This window comes from Balaenoptera borealis, assembly GCF_965194805.1.
Source record: "Balaenoptera borealis genome assembly, chromosome: 14".
Taxonomy (NCBI): Eukaryota; Metazoa; Chordata; class Mammalia; order Artiodactyla; family Balaenopteridae; genus Balaenoptera; species Balaenoptera borealis.
In genome coordinates, this window is record NC_138875.1 from 73993036 (window position 1) to 74013050 (window position 20015).

The window sequence follows — 20015 nt, forward strand, 5'->3', positions numbered from 1 at the left end:
GGAGAGATGGTGAAATAAGTGGTCCGTCTGGTGGTAGAAGGGAGGGAGGACTTTCCAGGGAGATGGGTTCCTAGCCCCTGTCTGCTCCGCAGTGGGGCCCTGCGCCCTGGAGTACACCAAGATGAAGACTTCTGATCACTTCTGGACGGACCCCTCAGCCGACGAGCTTGTCCAGAGGCACCGCATCCACAGCTTGCACCTGCGACAGGACTCGCCCACCAAGCGTCCGGCCCTCTGCGTGAGTGGGGTGGACGGTGGGGCGCTGGGAGGGAGTCTGGCTGAGTTCTGGACTTGGTATGGAGGTGGGGAGTGGACCGGGGCCTTGGTGGTCACTCCAGACCTCATCTGCCACCTCCCCGCACATTGCCAGATCCAGAAAAGGCATTCGAGTAGCAGCATGGATGACCGGCCGTCCCTCTCCGCCCGTGACTATGTAGAGTCCCTGCACCAGAACTCCCGGGCCACCCTGCTCTATGGAAAGAACAACGTTCTGGTTCAGCCGGTGAGAGTTCGTCTTGGGCCCGTTCTTCCACTGGGGGTCTGGCTCCAGGTTATAGAGGAGGAGTTCCCTCTGGCTCCTGGTTGCTCATCCATCTATCGATCCATCCACCCATTCACCCATCTATTCATCCATCTGTCAAAATCTCCACCCACCCAGCCAGTCTACTCTCTTCCAGTCTCTATATTCACCCATCCCTCTATCTATGCATCCATCACCATTTCTTTATCCATCTGCCTGTATTTATATCCACCCAACCACCTGTTCATTCATCCATCCATCTACCCATCATTACATCCATCCATTCATCTACCCATCATTACCTCCATCCATCCACCCATAATTATATTCATCTATTCATCCATCCATCTACTCATCATTAATCCATCTCTTCATTTGTCCATTTGTTTTCCAGTTCATCTATCCATCCATCTGTCCACCCAGCTGTCTATCATTCTCTGTTGTAATCACTCACTCATTTAGTTCACTCATTTGTACTGAACCCACTATACACTAGATGCTTAGGATATCAAGATGAAAGTCTTCACAGCTAATAGTTATGGAGCGCTTCCTATGTGTCAGGCTCTGTGCTAAGTGTTTTTAACTGTATTAACTCATTTAAACCTCACAACAACCATCTGAAGCAAGTTGTATTATCACAGATGATAACACTGAGGCCCATACACAGGGGAGTAAGGGGCAGAGTTATGATCTGAATTCAGAGTCTGTACCACTTATCAGTCGCCCTCTATGCCCCAGCACTGAGTGCAGCCCCAGGGGTGGGTGGCGAGTAAGACACATGAAGGCCCCACCCCCATGTGATATCTCCTTTGCTGTCCCCTCCCTGGACCATCGAGATCAGCGTTGTGTTTGGGCTCAGCCGGGAGGAGGAAGAGAGAGAGCTGTTGGCCACTCCAGCCCTGCGCTCACAGTTGCCACCACTGGGTGCCCCAGGTCACTTCTCCTTCTGAGCCTCAGTATTTGCATCTCAGTGGGCACGAGACCCTATTTCCTCAGTTGTAAGAAGCCATGAATTTAAGATGCACGATTTTTTCTTTTTTGGCCATGCTGCGCAGCATGTAGGATATTAATTCCCTGACCAGGGATCAAACCCGCGCCCCCTGCAGTGGAAGTGCAGCGTCTTAACCACTGGACAGCCAGGGAAGTCCCAAGGTGCCTGATTTATTAACACAACCGTCAGGAAATTTAAAATGCTATTAAATTATACGCAGTGTTTTCTCACTAGGAAATTTTATTTTATACTTTTTGAAGGAGATATTTGAGACTTATTTATAGTTTTTTTTAATCATACATTATTCTTATAAGTATACACAAGGGGAAATATAATTGAAATACATTAGTTAAGATAGTTCCAAAACATCGTCACATTCCAGGATTCCGATCTTCTGTATCACTTTTTGAGTCACAGTCATCACTGCCCTTATTTTTCTATCTAATATAATTTTTTGTTCCATCAAGAGACAGGGTCAACAAATTACAGGGTGTGGGCCAAATGCAGCCCTCCACCTGCTGTTTTGTTGTGTTTTTTTTTTACCATTTATGTTCTTCCTGATACTTTATTACTTTTTTTTTTTTTTTACAATTTTTATTGAACTTTAGTTGATTTACAATGTTGTGTTTGCTTCAGGTGTACAGCAAAGTGGTTCAGTTATACATACATACATATATATTATTATATATATCCACCTGTTTTTGTAAATAAAGTTTTATTGGAACACAGCCATGCCCATTAGTTTATATATTGTATATGGCTGCTTTCACGCTATCATGGCAGAGTTGAGTGGTTGCAGCAGAACCTGTATTGTTCACAAAACCAAAATTATTCCCTATCTGACCCTTTACAGAAAAAGCTTGCCCACCTCTGATCAAGAGCACAGGAGGTACAGCCTTTCCTGCAAGCGTGTGCACTTGGTTGTTGTGCAAGAAAGTCTGGAAGTGTGGTCACCCCTGCAGGGTGAATGATGTGTCTGCTTCACCAGTATCACACTCCACTCCACTGCTCTGTGCCCAGCCTTCCTGCATACATAATCACTTTTCCAATCAGATCACAGTCTAATCTTTTCGAAGACATTTTAAAAAAACACCTGTACTCCACATGTGGAGTAACAATGATAGCACAAAGCGTCATTGAAGGGACAACAATATAAACAGCCGAGACCGAGTTTGCACCAGATCGGGCAAGGACAACTATGTCACGGTTTAAGATGCCGCTGATTATAAGAGGCATCCCCGTTTCAGGTGCACTAAAATGTGAAAAACAATTGTGTATCTTAGAATCGATGAAATACGGCAAGGATGCTTCCTCCCAGGGTTGCTGGCATGTGTGGTCGAGATATTTATGGAGTGGAGCCATGCTCAGTCCGCCCTCGGTGCTCAGTAAATGTTAGTTGTCTGTCTCCACATGTTGTGGGGGTGAATTTGGGGGGAGGAGGGCTGCTTCTTATGTGTGAGGCTTGGAGACAGCCCCCTCCGCCAAACCCCACTTGGGATAGAGCAGAGCAGGTGAGAAGCCCTGCAGACATATTGGGAAGGCAGAGGATGGAGCTCCTGGGCGGGGAGTATGGAGAGGGTATTTGGGGAGGGGCTTCTGGGTAATATCTGGAACAGAACTCAGCTGCCGTCTCTTTCTCCCTTAAGACTGGACACAGTGATGGCAGATACACGCCTTCTGTTTTGGAAAGGGTGTTATTGAAAGGACAGAGCCCCCTTCCTGGTTCTAAAGATCCCCCCCGACCCCACATGTCCCTCCTGAGCCACATGAAAGGGTTGGGTGGGCGGCTTTCACAGCTGGACTCTATAGAACCAAACCCATCGTGGTGGTTGGCTTAGCACGGCCACCTGGAGGGAGGTTCAGGGTCTTCCAAATGGACATGGCCATGGAGGGAATGAGCCAACCTCTTGGTTCTGGTTGTGTGTCCTTGAGTCACATGGGCCAGGGCCCATGTCCACTGTGATGCCAGCACTGTGGTCAGGCCTGAGTCCTGCTGTCTCTGCAGAGGGATGACATGGAGGCTGTGCCGGGGTATCTGTCCCTGCACCAGACAGCTGACGTCATGACCTTGAAGTGGACGCCCAACCAGCTGATGAACGGGTCTGTGGGGGACCTGGACTACGAGAAGAGGTAGGGTGCTGGGAGCCTCCCCTCCCCTCGGCGCAGGGATGTTTGTGCCCCGTCCCTTGTGCCCCGCCTCTGCCCCTGCTCCGTCTGGTTGTTACGGCCACTTGGTCCAGGCTCCCTGCATCTGTGGCCTTGTGGGTAACTCAGGAGCATCTGGGAACTGACTGGAAGAATCTTAGGATATAGGTATTAGGCAGCGCCCTGAGCAAACACCACCCGGAGAGAGAAATCGTAACAAAGATCTCGTAAGCCCGCAAATGGCAAATACTCTCCGGTCTCCTGCCACCTTACCCATCACTCAATGCAAAAGGAAGGCCAGAGGTGTTGTTTGTGAGCATCTGGTCCAGGTCTGTATCTCCTGTAATACCCTGCGAGTTATAAGACCCAGCAAAGGCCTTGGAGTCACACTTCAAAGAGACCCGGGGACCAGGGATTCCCTGCCTGCGATCCCCTGTGTTCCAGCGCAATTAGGGAAAGTTTAGGGAAAACACAGGGAGGCCGCCGTGCAGAGGTGCCGCCAGCCCGGTGATTTCAGCTGGGGGAGTCCTGGCTGCTGCTGGGGGAGGAATGATGGGTTTTGCTGCTCTGAGTCCACATTGGGCTCTATTATTATTGTACATGTTCTTGATTTCTTCAAAACTTTTGATTATGAGGAATTTCTAACATAAAAATAGAACTCAAGTACCCACGATGCAGCCCTAACAGCCATCCCGTCATCCCCTCTGCCTTTCATATTGTCCTGCAGTGGCAAACAGACATCATGAAATTATAGGATTTCATCTATAAATATATATACGTATTTGTAAGTATAAATGTATATATTTATATATATAAAATAAGGACTCTTTTCAAGGGCCGTAACCAGAGCACTGTCATTGTATTCTGTGTAGTGTTAAGCCTCGGTGCGATTAACGCCAGGCTTTGGTGTGATTAATATCATTCTCTAAGCTGATCACTTCCTGGGCAAGGGTTACCATCTGTCCTCAGAGACTGTCATTGGGAGGTGCCGTCAGTCCTCAGCTGGGCCACGTAATTCAGCTCCAGCCAGACTCCTGAGTTTCTGATGGCGAAACCTTCTGGGAGGAGCCATGTGGGAGCCGAGGAAATGCTCTTGCCCTTGAACCTTTTATCAGCTTATTCACCTGAAACCTCTATATATCAGGCCTTCCCTGACCTCCCAGCTGAGTTCAGGTCCCACGGAGCCCTGAATCTCCTTCTTAGCATTTACAAAATCATAATAAATCTGTACCTACTTGTGTTCCGACTGTCTCACCCTTTAGATATCAGATAATTGTGAAGCAAAGCAGGGAAGTCAGGGGACCTGGATTCATTCATCAAATGTTAACTGAGTACCTACCGTGTGCTAGACACTGTGCTTGGTCCAAGAGAGATAACAGATGCGTAAAAGGAGAGGAAAATCGATCTTTTCAGAACTTACACTGTATTTACATTGTACTGGAGGAGACAACGAATAAGCAATGGATAAATGGATGTGATGGGACCAAGTCCTTGCTCGGTCCTCACCTCACTGGATGACCTGGGGTACATCACTTCCCCTTTCTGGGCCTCGGCTTCCCTCTCCTATCAAATGAGGGGGTTGGACAGGATGAGCTCTCCAAAACATGAAGGGTTCCCCAAGGGTCTGCAGGGGTTCCTAAACATTGACGTGTCTTCCACCAAACATCAAAGCTTTCAACAACACAAGGACCCTGTTTGTTGGTTGGACCTAAGCCCAGGATTGTGTGGGCTGGAAACTTTTGATGTTAATGTTTTGGGAAAGGCATTGGGCCAAATGGTTGCCAAGCATCTTCCCTCCAGCTCAAATCATCGGGGACTCTGTTTCTGCCTGTTTCTGCTGCTGCTTTTCCTCTGCGGGCAGGCACATCATAAGTGCTTCAATATTTAGTTCCAGCTGAATCTGCACTTCGAAGGTCACTGCTAATGGGGTTGGGAACTTTCCCAGCCCTGGGCTCTGAACCCCCATCTATCCTTGTTATCCTTGCCTGGAACTGAGGCTCACTGGAATAAAAACAGCCAGGGGTCAGAAATGTGCGTGTTAGCACGGGAAAGGGGGGAACCCAGGGGCTGCAGCATCCCTCTGGGGATCAAGGGACAATGACGATAAGGAGGAGGAGGTTCAGGATCTCTTTCCTCTTTTCCCAGCCAGACTTCCCTCTTACACAACCAGGATCATAACGCCCCAGCTGGGTTTCCTGATGTTCAAGGGGAAATACCACCAGAAAGGTGGATATTTGGTCTCTGGAGTCAGCCCAGACTTGGCTCAAATCTCAGCCCTGCCATGTGGAACAGCTGGAACCCTCATACACTGCTGATGGTCCAACCGCTTTCCAAACAAGTTTGGAAGTTTCTTATAACATACCCTTGCTATATGACCCAGCAATTCTACTCTAGAAGCCGTTAGAACACATAAAACGAAAACAGAAACTCAACTCTTGTTCCTTCCCAGTTGAGTGATCTTGGATAATCAACTTCACCTCCCTGAGCCTCAGTTTGTTCATCTGTAAAATGGCGATGTGGTAATGGAACCTCTGAAGAGACATACAGGGAAGAGTCAATAAGAAAATGCATATAAAGCCCTTAGCAGGAAGCCTGGCAGCTGGAAAGGCATCCCGGTCATGGGGTTTGTTGGTGTTAATTTAGATGGATCCAAAGGACCTGTGGCCACAGAGATCCTCCTTGCTGGTGTCTGGTGGTAATTGGAGAGTTGCCTTGTCTCCTGGGCATTCCAGGATCCAGCATTTACCATTCATTATGAACATTCTCTAAGCATTTTGCAGAAGTGAACAAAAAACCCAGTCCCTCTCCAGGAGTTCAGCACCCCTTGGAGAGACAGAGGAGAAAACAGGCAATTGGAACCCTGTGTGATGGGCCTGGTGTGGGAGTCCTGGGAAGGACCTCCTGACTGAGACTCACCTTGTGAGGGGCTCGGCAGAGGCTGCTACTCGGAAAAACGCTTGTGTACTTGACCATCGTCCAAGGACATTCACTCCATGGATCCTGACAAGACTGATTCTGGTATAGACCAGTGCAGGAAGGACCCTCGGAGAGCTTATATTCCAACTTCCTTGCTTCACACCAGAGGAAACTGAGGCCCAGAGACGGGGAAAGACTGGCTCAATGTAGGTGGCAGAAGTGGGATTTGAACCCTGCCTGACCTTGACACCTAAGTTAGTTTGTGTCCTCCAAGAAGCAGACACCAAGACAGGATTAGATGTGCAGAAGAGATTTAATAGGGGAAGAACCTGCAAAGGATAAAAGTGAGGAGCAGGAGGAGGCAGGCAGACCGAGAAGCTGGTCTTATCACTGGGAAGGGATGGGGAAAGGAAGGAAGACTGGTCAAGAAGAATCTCGGACACAGTGCAGTTCCAAGAACATTTGGCCAGATCAGTAGGGAATCCCTGGGCTAAAGTTGACCATTGGAGGAGTCTCCGAGCCCACAAGAATAGACCTACACTGTCACCCCCACGTGCTCAGTCCTGCCTAAAAGCAGCCCAAGCGAAGCATGACCTTAGCACAGATGTGGTGGTGGATCCACAGGGGTGGCCTCTGAAGCTGTTGGTCAGCTCTGCTCCCCACAGCAAGATCTGAAGGAAACTTGAACAGTGCACTCCTGTGGCCACCACTGTCCATTGTGTTCTGAGGGGAAGGGCAATCTGTTTGAAGACAGCAGTAGGCATTGAGCTGGAAATGGAAAACCTTAAGTAAATCATCACAGGGACCGTCCACCAAGTGCCTTTTCATGCATCACCACTGTGTTAAGCCCTTCAAATATGTGATTCCATTTAATCCTCACAGCAACACGATGCAGTAGATATTATTATCAGCCCCGTTTCATAGAGGAGGAAAATGAGGTACATGGAAGCCTTCAGGTCACCCTGCTGAGACCTGTGCAGTTAAGGCTGTTGAGTGGCTGTTCTAACCACATGGACACATGGTGGCCTGGAGTTGGTCAAGACTCTTATCTTAGATGCTGGTGACAGAAAACCAAACTCAGACTGCCTTAATCATTGGCTCACATGAACTGAAAAATCCAGGGGCAGTGCCTTCAGGCATGGCTGGATCCAGGGATTCAGATGAGGACCTGAACTCTTTCCATCTCTTGGCTCTACTTTCCCAACTGTTGACTCCATTCACAGGCAGGCTTTTTCTTGCCATGGCTCTCTACACCTCCAGAGTTCTATCATCCTTACCACTACTCTCCTAGCAGAAAGGAGCACCTCTTTCCCAGAGATTTCTAACATAAATCCAATAATTGAGTCTCATTGGTTCTGCTTGCATCATGGGGCAATCTGTGAACCAATCACAGTGGCTGGAACAGTGTCATATACTCAGTGGCCAAGCCAGGGTCAGGTGCCCATTCCTGGAGTCCTCGAGGTGGGGGAGGGTAGGAGAGGTCAGCCTTAGCCACATGGACTGGGGTTAAAGAAATGTGTGTGTAGGGGGGATTCCTTGGAAAATTGGGATACTGGAACCAGAAAAAGGGAAGATAGAGTCTGGGAAGACGGGGACATGGATGTTGGGGATAGGTGGTCCTGGTGAGGAGGGTGGAGGTGCCCATGGGTTCGGCTTCCCCACGGCGAGTTGGGCAGACATCCTGCAAGCCTGACCCTCCCTCCCCTTCCAGCGTCTACTGGGACTATGCCATGACCATCCGCCTGGAGGAGATTGTCTACCTGCATTGCCACCAGCAAGGTAGGGACTGAGGGCGAGCATGGGGCTGGGGTGTTCCTCCTGGATCCCCTGCCTGCCCCACCCACTTATTACGTGTGCAACCTCAGACAAGTGACTTCACCTCTCTGAGCCTCAGTTTCCCCTCTGTAAAATGGAAACCATAACAGCGTCTATTCATGGGGTTGCTGTGAGGATCAAATGGCATTTGTTAAGGGCTCAGCATTAAACCCATGTATCAGGCCCTGTTCTCACTATTCACATGCTTGTTATCTAATCGTTGCAACAACCCAGTGGTAGGGGCTCCATCATTCCCATTTCAGAGGTGAGGAAGCAGCATGGCACATTGATATACTTCCTAGGCTCCCCAGTCTGGTCTCAAACCCAGGCTTTTGTCCCTCCAAAGTCAGTGTTCTGAAAATCAAAGATTTATAACTAGAGTTCTCCTTTATAGCTCAAGGAAGGTATATTCTGAACAAGCAGAGGGCCATCCTGCTTTATTAAGAAAGGAATCTGTACCTCACCAAGACACAAAACACAGTGATTTAAATTATTTAATGAGACAGACGTGGGTTCAGATCCAGGTCCTGCCACTCACCAGCTGTGTGACCTTGGGCAAGTTACATAACCTCTCTGAGCCTCAAGTTTTATCATATGCAAAATAGGCAGTAATAGATATGCCTCATAGTGCTCTTTTGAGTATTACAATAAGACAATGCCTTTAACGTGCTATGCATGTATACAGTAAATGCTTAATACATGCTAGCAAGAGTCAATTACTGCCCTGAAAATGGGTCTGTCTGAAAGCCTCCATACAAAAATAGGTCAGGTCAATTTGTAGAGTGTGTTTGAGGGGCATAGGGTGTTTGGGGGTATCTTTTTCCTTTGGTGGGTGAATGCAGGGAAGCCAACCACCTTCTTCTTGACCTTGTCCTGTAGTTCCCCAGTTGATGACCTTGGTGGGTGGGATGAGGGGGACTCGGAGGAGGTGACCACTGCCCCTGCCCTTCTGCCCAGGCCTTTCCCAGAGCCTTAGAGCAGGACCGCTGGGTCTGGCTGGGCATGCCTGGGAGGGGCCCATCACCACGTCTCATAGTGACTTCCTGCTGGGTCTCCTCTGGCCGGGTCGCGGTGGCAGTGGACAGCGGTGGGACAGTGGTGTTGGTCAGCCAGGACGGGATCCAGAGGCCGCCATTCCGCTTCCCCAAGGGAGGTCACCTCCTGCAGTTCCTCTCGTGCCTGGAGAATGGGCTGCTTCCTCACGGGCAGCTGGACCCGCCACTCTGGTCTCAGCGGGGGAAGGTGAGTGATCGTGGGAGCCCCAGGGAGGCTGGGGTAGTGTCAGCCATGGGGAGTGGCTGGCTGTTCTTGCCCACGGGCCCTTACGTGGCTGTGTGGGCTCTTGCACGCCCCGCAGAGACCCTCGGGCTGTGCAGGTTGTGGAGACAGGTGAGTCCCAGGGACCATGCGCTGGGATGTGTTCTTTCAGGGCAAAGTATTTCCCAAACTGCGCAAGCGAAGCCCTCAGGGTTCGTCCGAGTCCACGTCTTCAGACAAGGAAGATGAGGAGGCCACAGATTATGTGTTCAGGATCATCTACCCTGGCATGCAGTCCGAATTCGGTAAGCTGCCCTGGCCCTGGGCCCAGGGATCCACCTGTTAGCTGGTCCTGAAATTGACTTCAGCCATGTGGAACTAGAGGACAAAAGATGTGGATTCTGGGGCCAGCAGGGGGACCAGGAATCAGGAAGTTGAGATCTTGGCAGCCTTGCTTTCCCCCAAATGAAAACAAATAAGCACTCTCTACTTAGCTAATAAAGATGTCCATGGGCACAAGGTGGCATGGGGTAGCAGCAGTGATATGGGCTCTGGAATCCTGGTTGAACTTGGGCAAGTCACTTCACCCCTCTGTGCCTTGGTTTCCTCATCTGTAAAATGGGGATGTTCATAGCACCTATTTCATGGGACTCTTGCGAGGATCAAATGAGATAAAGCACTTGGCACAGAAAGAACACTCACATGCTATTATGTTGTTATTATTATTTTACTTCAATATATTGTTGTAAGGATTCAATGAGATAATAAGCTGGTCAATGTAATGCCCATAGAATGAGGCCTCGCATACAGTAGGCCCTCAATAAATGGTTGTCAAGACAGCAGAGGGGAGGAATTTCCTGGTGGTCCAGTGGTTAGGACTCTGCATTTTCACTGCTGAGGGCGTGGGTTCAATCCCTAGTCGGGGAACTAAGATAAAGCAAGCCGCGCAACGCGGCCATAAATAAAAACAAACAAACAAATAAATAAATAAAAGCCAGCAGAGGGGAAGGGAAGCCCTGGGCACTGGCACACAAGATTATAACATATGTGCTACAGTTTGCATGGTGACTGCCATGAAATAGATGCTTAGTGAATGGAAACTGTTGCTATGAAGATCATCATTACCAGAGGGCTGTGGTGACGATTAAATGAATTAATATTTGAAAAGTTCTCAGAAGGAGGCCTGGCATTTGTTCAGCACTGTGTGGATGTCTGTTAAATCAATAATAAGTTACAGGCTCTTTCTATAAACCTTATTTTAAATATTTAACCCTCTGCAGCCCTGTTCCCATTTGATGGATAATGGCTCTGAGATTCCCTTTGCTTAAGTGACCACGCTGGGCAGTGAGAGGCTCTTTTGAAAGCAGACACCCTCCCTGGCGAGGTTGGACTAATCGTGCCAGGCTGCTTAATGCTCCAGTTCACAGCCACTGCTGTCAGAGCTGGGATGTGGTCAGGCTTGGTGGTAAGGTCTTATGTTGCTTGGGTTAGCCTGTGTTTTCACATGTATTCAGTTAGGAGCAAAGCCTCATGTTCCCATGTCTTTAAGAGCCATGGAGTGTCCTGAAGTGTATTGCCACATCCGTTGCCACCCAGTATCAGGGTCTGAAGCCCTCCTAGCCTCTCTGCAGGACCACGGCTCACATGGCGCACGCCCTCCCCCCCGACCCCGAGAGCTGATTTATCAGAGGGGCCAGTGCCCTGTGGCTGCCTTCCCAGGCAGCTCTCTCCACAGGGCCTCATCCAACAAACAATTTGTAGTCTCTTGCTGGGAGCCAGGCTGGGTGCTGAATGTCTTACTTATTTGGGGAATATCCACGTTAGCCTGTCGTGGCCCTGCATGTGCCAGGGAAACAGATGCTAGCTGCACCCACCCACACCCTCTGTGCAGGCAGCTCCACTGCCAGCTGCCAGCCTTAGTGTCTCTTTGCCTAAGGGTTTCTCCAGCCACCAGGGTTCCTTCTGCCCTGGTGGGTGGGTGGGGTGGATTACAATCAGTGCCTCCCTGGAGCAGCCCTCAGCCAATGCCCGGTAGGATCTGGTGTATAAATGCCCCAGCTCCCTCACCCCTCAGGTGAGAACACTCTGAAATGTGTGTTCTGCACATGTCCTAGAGGTCCCCCATGAGATCAAGGGCCAGCTGCCCATGATGGTAACTGATGCGGTGACCAGCTCGTTACCCTCTTCGCCCTTCCCCTCCTGTGTCCTTTCACTTCTCCCCTACCTGTGCTTCTTGGGAACATCTCCCAACTTGCACTTGAATCCTTATCTGCCCTCAAGGAAACCCCAACCAAGACAGTGTATTTAGAACAGGGCTTCTCGATCTTAGCACCACTGACATTTCGGGTGGAATAATCCTTTGTGGTTGGGGGCTGTCCTATGCACTGTAGGATGTTGAGCAGCATCCCTGGTCTCCACTCACTAGGTGCCAAGTAGTAAATATGCCCCCACCACCAGCACCACATTGTGACAACCAGAAATGTCTCCAGACGCTGCCAAGTGTCCTCTGGGGGCCAAATTGCCCCCGGATGAGAACTGCTGGTTTAGAGAAAAGAACACATTACTACTTTCAAGTCTGCCACAGCAATGTGGCCAAGTGACTGGCCCTCTCCAGGCCTCATTTCCTCATCTGTAGAACTGGGATAACAGTCGTCCCCACCTGGGATCATATTCCTAGAAGTCAGCTCAATGATACATCACACACCTAATATGACAGATGCCCTGTGAGCAATGGTGGGTCTCATGTACTAAGTGCCACTGTGTGCCGAGCCCACTTCTGTGCTCTCTCCATGTCTTAATTCACTTAATGCTCACCACAGCCCTCCCGGGCAGGTACCATTGTCATCACCATCGCCCCTTGTTCAAAGGAGGAAACTGAGGCACAGAAAGATTAAAAAACTGGTACAGGGTTGCCCAGCTAATCCTTGGCATGGCTGGCATTTGAACCCACGTGGTCTGGCTCCAGAGCTTGTGCGTCTTACATCCACTCCATGCAGATTGTTTTGATGGGAGGGTGGGGGAGGGCATTGTGGTTTCACTCCCTTCATCCTCAAGGTCAGGTTCAGCCCACATGGAAATGGTGACGCCCATCCTTGGTTGATTTTCTCAGGACCCTGAGCCTCGCAGAGTTTACAAAACAATCATGTTATGATTTTCATCTGTAAGACCTGTAAAGTCCTTTCTGAAGAAGTGCCTAAATCTGAAATGAGCAAACCCCTTCTTGTGGGCCAAATTCAGCCCACTGCTTGTTTTTGTAAATAAAGTTTTATTGGAACACGGCCACACCCATCCATTTACGTATGGTCTGTGGCTCCTTGAAAAGCCACAGCTGCAGAGTTGAATAGTTGGGGCAGAGACTACATGGCCCACAAAGCCAAAAATATTTACTGTCTGGCCTTTTGCAGAAAAAGTATACAGATGCCTGCCTTAAATAATAAGAGAGAAGAGTTTCCCCCTGTGGGAGGGAAGATGTGGCCACAGATGGTTCTAAACTCCCTTTCCGTGTCTTCTCACCCCTGTCTCCACCACCTGGTTCTGTGCCTGCTTCTTGTGCACAGAGGAGGCAAAGACAAGTTCTCAAGCATTTAGGTGGGTTCACAGTCAGAGAAGGGCATTTCCAGACCCCTCTGTCACCAAGACGGTCTCTGTACTGTCTGGTATGGGAGGCGTGAGCCGCATATGGTCCTGAGCACTTGAAATGGGGCTAGTCCAAATTGTAAGTGTACAATGCACACTGGATTTTGAAGATTTTGTACCAAGAAAAAAAATGTAAAATATCTCATTAATAATTTTATATTGATTCTGTGTGAAAATGATAACATTTGGTGGGACTTCCCTGGCGGTCCAGTGGTTAAGACTCTGCACTTCCACTGCAGGGGCTGCGGGTTCAACCCCTGGTCAACCCTGGTCGGGGAACTAAGATCCCACGTGCCACGCCGTGCGACCAAAAAAAACAAAAAAAGATAACATTTGGAGTTTATTGGGTTTAACAGCACATATTGTTGATTGATTTCATCTGTTTCTTCTTACCCTTTTAGTGTGGCTACTAGGAAATTTTAAATTATGCTTGTACCTCGCATTGGATTTGTATTGGACAGCACCTGCCCAGTGCAGGGTTTCTCAGCCTTGGCACTGTTGACATTTTGGGCTGAATAATTGTTTGTGGGTGGAGGAGGGAGGAGTCTTATATAGGATGTTGAGCAGTATCCCCTACCCACTAGATGCTAGTAACATCCAGCTAACTCCCAAGTCATGACAAAATGTCTCCAGACATCTCCAAGTATCCCTTGGGAGGCCAACATCACCCCAGTTGAGAACCGCTGGTCTAGGGCAAGGATGGTTTGGAGAGACAACAGCCAGTAGGAAAACAGCTGAGAGAGTATGAATAGGATCTCGGGGTCTGATCCTCTAGGTTGGAATCCCGGCTCCACCACTTATTAGCTGAGTAGTCTTGGGCATGCTGCTTGAACTCTCTGTGCCTCAGTCTTCTAATCTGTAAAAGGGGATAATGATAGGACTTGAGCTCGGGAAGTGACAGCTCTTCTTAGTGGGAAGAGAAGGGGGGACTTTAGTCAAAAAGACCAGCTGGGCCAGTGACTAGCTGGTGAGGCTTTGAGTAAGTTGTGTCACCATTCTGAGCCTCAGTTTTCTCTTCTGCAAAATAGGAAAAAAAAAAATGCATCCCTTACAGGGTCGTTAGGGATAAGGCAATCCCCTGCATATAGTAGGGGATGTACACCCAGCACATAGTAGGCACTTTATAGGTAACAGCATTCTTTCTTCCTCCGATCAAACACAATCCATGGGAACTAAGTGGAGCAGGACAGGGGAGGGTTTCAAGCCCCAGGGAATTGGTTCTTCTCGCCTTTTCAGTGTTCCGGCAACTGCAGACCTTCCATCTCACCAGGGCTTTTTATTTTGTCTCTTAAGTTGCTTCCAGTGCCATGGGCGGCACTTCCCCTGTCTCCGTGGGCCCTGCCTGGATGGTGGTTCCTGCGGGACTGTCCGCGTTAGTGGTGGCCAGGGGCAGTCGGTGGGCGCAAACCAAATGGGACACCACCCTCCCCACATCAAGCCAGAAGCCGCAGCCCCCCAGTAATGTCTGGGCTCCCCCCACCCCTGGGGCTGGGTGCCAGCCACCTCTGCCATGTTGTCATTTGAGTCTTGGTCCCGGGGGAGGTGGAGGCAGGAGATATATTGATGCCCTCACACTGTCCTACCTCCGTGCTGCAGGACGCGGCTTGGAGTGTTGCGGGTTCTGTAGCAGAGGGATCCATTGATGATGTCTGCAGGGTGTGAGAGGCTGGGGGTGGAGGCACGCTTGCCACATCTCTGTGAAACTGAGCAGTGCTTCCCTGAGATTGGCTGAGAACTGGGACTTTTTCTAGAACATTTTACAGGGGCTTACTGGTCTTTCTTGGCCAGCTCATTGGTGAGTCTATGGGGAGGAGTAGGGCAACAAGCCACTTTTGGTGGCCTCAAGAACCTCATTCTGTAGGCAGCTTTCTATTCTGTCAGTGCCTGGGGGCAGACGCTGTCAGCTACGGATCTGTGGTGACTCGGGGGGCCGGATCCACAGCTCCCCCTCCCCTTAGAGCCCAAGGGAAGAGGCCAGGTATTACCAGTCATCCTGGAGGAGGCATGGCTCATGGGGCAAATGAGTACCCCTCTTAATTTCCTAGAGCAGAGTTTGGCAGACTATGGCCCACAAGCCAAATCCAGTCTCATTCTGTATAGCTCATGAACTAAGAATGGTGTTTACATTTTTAAATAATCGAAAAAAAATCAAAAGAAGAATAATATTTTGTGACATGTGAAAATGATATGAAATTCACATTATAGTGTCCACAAATGAAGTTTCATTAGAACATACCCATGTTCATTTGTTTGCCTTTCGTTTTTGGCTGCTTTTGCATTACAACAGCAGAGTCAAGTGGTTATGATAGTGGCTTGCAAACCCTAAAATATTTTCTACCTGGCCCTTTACAGAAAATATTTACCAAGCCCTGTCCTAGAGAAAACAACTTTTTTGCACCAAGAGGCCAGGAAATGAACTGTAGAAATTCTAATGCCTGGGTCACCGGTGTGTTTGTTCTGCAGCATTGCAGATGCTGCGTTTTCCATGGAGCTGGGAAAGAAAACAGTAAGGGAAACTATAAGTGCTATATCCTTGGGAGCAATTGATCAGGAACCACCAGTGTCCAAGAGTTAGGAGATCATTTGTGCCCTCTTGGTTCTCCAATGTGGCTGCTACCTCAAAACTGTTTCTGAAACACAGACTCGATGGCTGTATCTCCAGGAGACTTTAATTCAGTAGGTCAGGGGTGGGATACAGGCATATGGCTTTTTAACGTGCCCCCTCACATGATTCTGGGGGGTTGCCAACCTATCTGAGGCTCTGTTGGTAGAGCAGCTACAGGCCCAGGGCCATGGACAGTGCGGGCACCCTCATCAGTGGGGACTCCACTGGGTCCCCTTGCTGTTGGGTGCCCTGCCTCACCTGTTGAGTCAGGCTTCCTTACATCTCATCACCAGGAGCTCCCCTTGAGACCTACCTCTGGGGACTCGAGGCCATCAGCCTTCCCCAGAAGTCCCCAGCAGGCTCCCCTTCCTTCCTGCCAGCCTGCTATGAGGACAGCTGAATGACAACATGGTGAGGCTTGGCCTCCTGCTCGGGGATTGGGCATGTTTCCTTGCCTCTGATCTCTTTCTGTCTGTTCTCCTGTCTCTTCAGCTTTCATCGGCTCTGCCCATCTGCTGGGGGCCCGAAATCTTGGTGGTGGCTTTCATTGGCTCGGATGGGCTCAAGGACCTGGTTTGGGGTCGCTGTTTCCTGCTGTGACATTCAGGGTCTTTCCCTATCCCTGTGCTGGTCTGGGGGTGAGCTGCTTGCTTTGGGGTGAGGTTTCTGTGACCCACATAGGCTTAACCATGGCTCTTCCTCTGCCCCTTCTACCCACCACAGTCCCCCAGGACCTGATGGATGTCTCCGTGAGCAACCTGCCATCGCTATGGCAACCCAGCCCACGGAAATCTTCCTGCTCATCCTGTTCACAGAGTGGCTCGGCTGATGGTGGCTCAACCAATGGCTGCAACCATGAGAGGTATGAGGGGCTTGGACTGTGGATGGAGGGAACGGAAGGATTTACCAAAGATTTGCGGATGCCCATTTCTTGCCTTGCCTTGAATTCAGAGGAGTGAACATAGGCTATAGAATCATCCATGTCTGGGTTAAATCCTAGCCTTGTGAAGTCCTAGCTGTTGGAGCTTCCTTACATATATCGATCAGGATAAACAAGATTATGATGCTGTAACAAACAACCCTAAAATCTCAGTGGCTTTACAATAAAGGATTGTCCATCGTGCGTATTCATGCTGTGTGTCTATCCTGGGTCAGCTGGGGGCTCTGCTTTCTCCACATTAAAGGGCCTGGCAGATGGAGCCACCACCATCTTGAATATTGCGAATCACGGTGACTGAGGGAAATGGAGCTCTGGATGGGGTTTAACCAGTGGTTAAATGCTCCAGCCCGAGTGCAGCACTTACCATTTTCACTCACACCTCATTGGCCCCACCAACAAGGGACCAGGAAGTGCGTCCTACCATGCTCCTGGAAGACAGAAGCTAGAAATATTACTTAATGACAACCAAACATGCCTCAGTTTGCTCTTCCACCAAGTGGGGATACTAATGCTTATGTTATGTAGCTGTTGTAAGGACAAATCACATAACGGTTTAAAGTGGCCAGCATGTGTACCTGGCACATGGTGATGTTCAATAAATGACACTTTTTAATTTATTGCATAAAGTTAAATCCCCAGATCATCTCTCTCCTTGCCCACAGGGCTTTGTCTCCTTGGAAGTAGTCAGCCCATTCCTGAGACTGGTCATGTTTCCCATTGACCCCACCTGGCCTGGCCTGGGAGAATGGAACTCTTTTCCTTGCTGGGCCTCTGTCCCAGTGGGTGGTCCAGTCTTCAGTCATGGGCGTGTAAATGGGGGCCAGCATCAGATAAAGCCATGTACTTCCTGGTTTTCAGGGTGTGGTCTCTGGGCCAGCAGCACCATCACCTGAGCAGATTCTCTGTCCTTCATCCCAGACCTACGGAAGCTGAATCTGCATTTAACAAGGTCCCAAGATCATGTGTGTACTTTTAAGCTTGAGAAGCACTGAAATGACCAGAGATTCTCACATTTTCATAGGCATCAGAATCACTTTGGAGATCACATACTGCTTCCTGGACCACTTACTGGAGATCCTGACTGAGTAGGTCTGTGCAGGACCTAGGAATCCACATGCTGGAGAAACCCCAAGTGATTCTGTGGCTAATGGTCCATGGACAATTGACAAATGCTGTTCTAACCTAGTACCTCTCATAGTATCTGCTCCCATATCTGTAATGATAGGGAACTCACCACCTTGTAGACAGCCAAGGCCACTGTGGGGCAGCTGTCAGTGTGATGCTGTCCTTATGTAACCCGAGGAAGCCAAGCCTCACCAGCCTGAGGGCACAAAGAGGGTGACTTTAATGTTTAATGCCTCCATGTGCATAACTGGAGGACTTCAGCCATGCTTCCTTCCCAGTCTCGCTGGGTTTTTAATGGGTGTAATATTCCTCCACTCTGTTTTGTCCAAGAATGCACAACACTACCTTCAGCAGTCCTGTTTTCTCCATCAATTCTGAGGCCTTCTTTCAGCCAAAACAGTCCCCCCACAAATTCCCATGCAAGGAGAAGCTCTGAGGCATTACCTTTGCAGTCAGCCAGAGTCTGAATCGCAGTCTGGCTCCACTTTGGTTCAGCTGGGTCACTTTAGAAGTCAGACACATGGCTGTATATGTATGGCTGATTCATTTTGTTGTGCAGTGGAGGCTAACACAACATTGAAAAGCAACCACACTCCAATCAAAAAATAAAAAGATGTCAAAACACTTTCTGCTGGTGAAAGAAACCCACTTCAAACTGGTGCAAATGAAAATCTGTTGATAGAACTGAGACATCCAGAGGTATGGTGGCTTCAGGCATGGCTGGATCGAGATGCTCCATAGAGGGATGTCTGTTTCCTTGGCTCTTGGCTCTGCTTGTGTCTGTGATGGTTTCATTCTCAGGCTGGCCCTTCCTGTGCAGTAGGAAAAATGGATCCCAGCAGCTGCTGCCCTACATCCCACTGGCTTAGGAACTCAAGCAGAGAAAAGAGTGTCTGTTTTCTAGTAGTTCCAACAAAAGTTCCAGGGCTGATTTTCATTGGCCCAGGTTGGATCATGTGACCCACCCCACCCCACCCCGACCCAATAACTGTAACTCCAAGCTGAGTCATGTACTGGGTAGAATCAGCTCTACCCAAACCATAGGGACAGAGTTGGGGAGGAGGTAACTCCCAAGCTGATAGCAGAAGAAGGGGCAGTGATGCTATGTAGATAGAAACAATAATACCCCCAGTCTACTTGACTGGCTGGTTTTAATCTGCTCCCTAGAGATAACGAGTTATGCTCCTCTCCAGCAAACCTGGGCTATGTGTGGATCTGTACTAAGTGTCTTCCTTTTCCTTCCTTCCTTCCTACAGGGCTCCCTTGAAGCTTCTCTGTGACAATATGAAGTACCAGATTCTTTCCAGAGCCTTCTATGGATGTGCGTATTGGCCTTATTTGCCATTGTGGTCTCCAGGGAGCATTTATTCAGTGCCTACTGCATGCCAGCAATATCAGGGGAAGGAGCCTGACTCCTATTTCCTAGGTGTCTAGTTTTGGTGAAGTTACATTAACCTTTTTTAGCCTCAATTTCCTCATTTACAGATTGGGCATAAAATTTCTCCCTTGGTCCTAAGGGAAGGCAGTGAACATTTGCTGGAAGGGGTTTGGTTTAATCACCATTGCATCTTCAGTGCCCACCTTAGAGGGTTTGCTTTCAGGATTGAATGGAAAGCATGTATAAAGCCCCTAGCACCTGGCATTGCGTGCAGTCGGTGCTCAGTAAATGTCAGTCCCCTTCTCCTATAGGCAGAAGCAGAAGAGTAAGATGGCCTGATCCCGTCCCAAAAACTTAAAAACTAAATTCATAATACAGGTGCTCTGATTATTTCCAATTAACAGATGAGGAAACTGAGGCACAGAGAGGCAAAGTGACTTGCCCAAGGTCACACAGCTAATAAGCGACAGAGCTGGGACTCAAACCCAGGCCTGCCTGGTGGCAAAGCCTCTGTTTTTTCCACTCTGCTATTTTGATTCTTAGCAGGTTTTATTTCCCCTGCCTCACAGCCTAGATGGGGAAGATAAAATGTGTATATTTTCAGGGATTCTAGGAAAGTGTTAGTACATCCTGCTTGGGCCTGCAAAAAAACAGTGCAGGTCGTATCGGTCTGGAGAAACAGGAAAA

The 20015-nt window shown here is 49.1% G+C and overlaps 1 protein-coding gene across 7 annotated transcripts in view; it reads left to right on the forward strand.

Annotated features, from left to right (window-relative positions):
- The window catches only part of SGSM1 (small G protein signaling modulator 1), a 175996-nt gene that overhangs the window by 127242 nt on the left and 28739 nt on the right, over positions 1-20015 (forward strand). For 4 of the 7 annotated variants that reach the window (XM_082354435.1, XM_082354436.1, XM_082354439.1 and 1 more), the window contains 9 exons: positions 93-238; positions 371-502; positions 3517-3641; positions 8284-8351; positions 9466-9629; positions 9817-9949; positions 14574-14738; positions 16609-16747; positions 19207-19271. In XM_082354435.1, coding sequence (XP_082210561.1) covers positions 93-238; positions 371-502; positions 3517-3641; positions 8284-8351; positions 9466-9629; positions 9817-9949; positions 14574-14738; positions 16609-16747; positions 19207-19271 — 1137 coding nt within the window. The remainder of the gene's footprint in view (positions 1-92; positions 239-370; positions 503-3516; positions 3642-8283; positions 8352-9465; positions 9630-9816; positions 9950-14573; positions 14739-16608; positions 16748-19206; positions 19272-20015) is intronic. The other 3 variants (XM_082354437.1, XM_082354438.1, XM_082354441.1) reach the window with 1 other exon arrangement.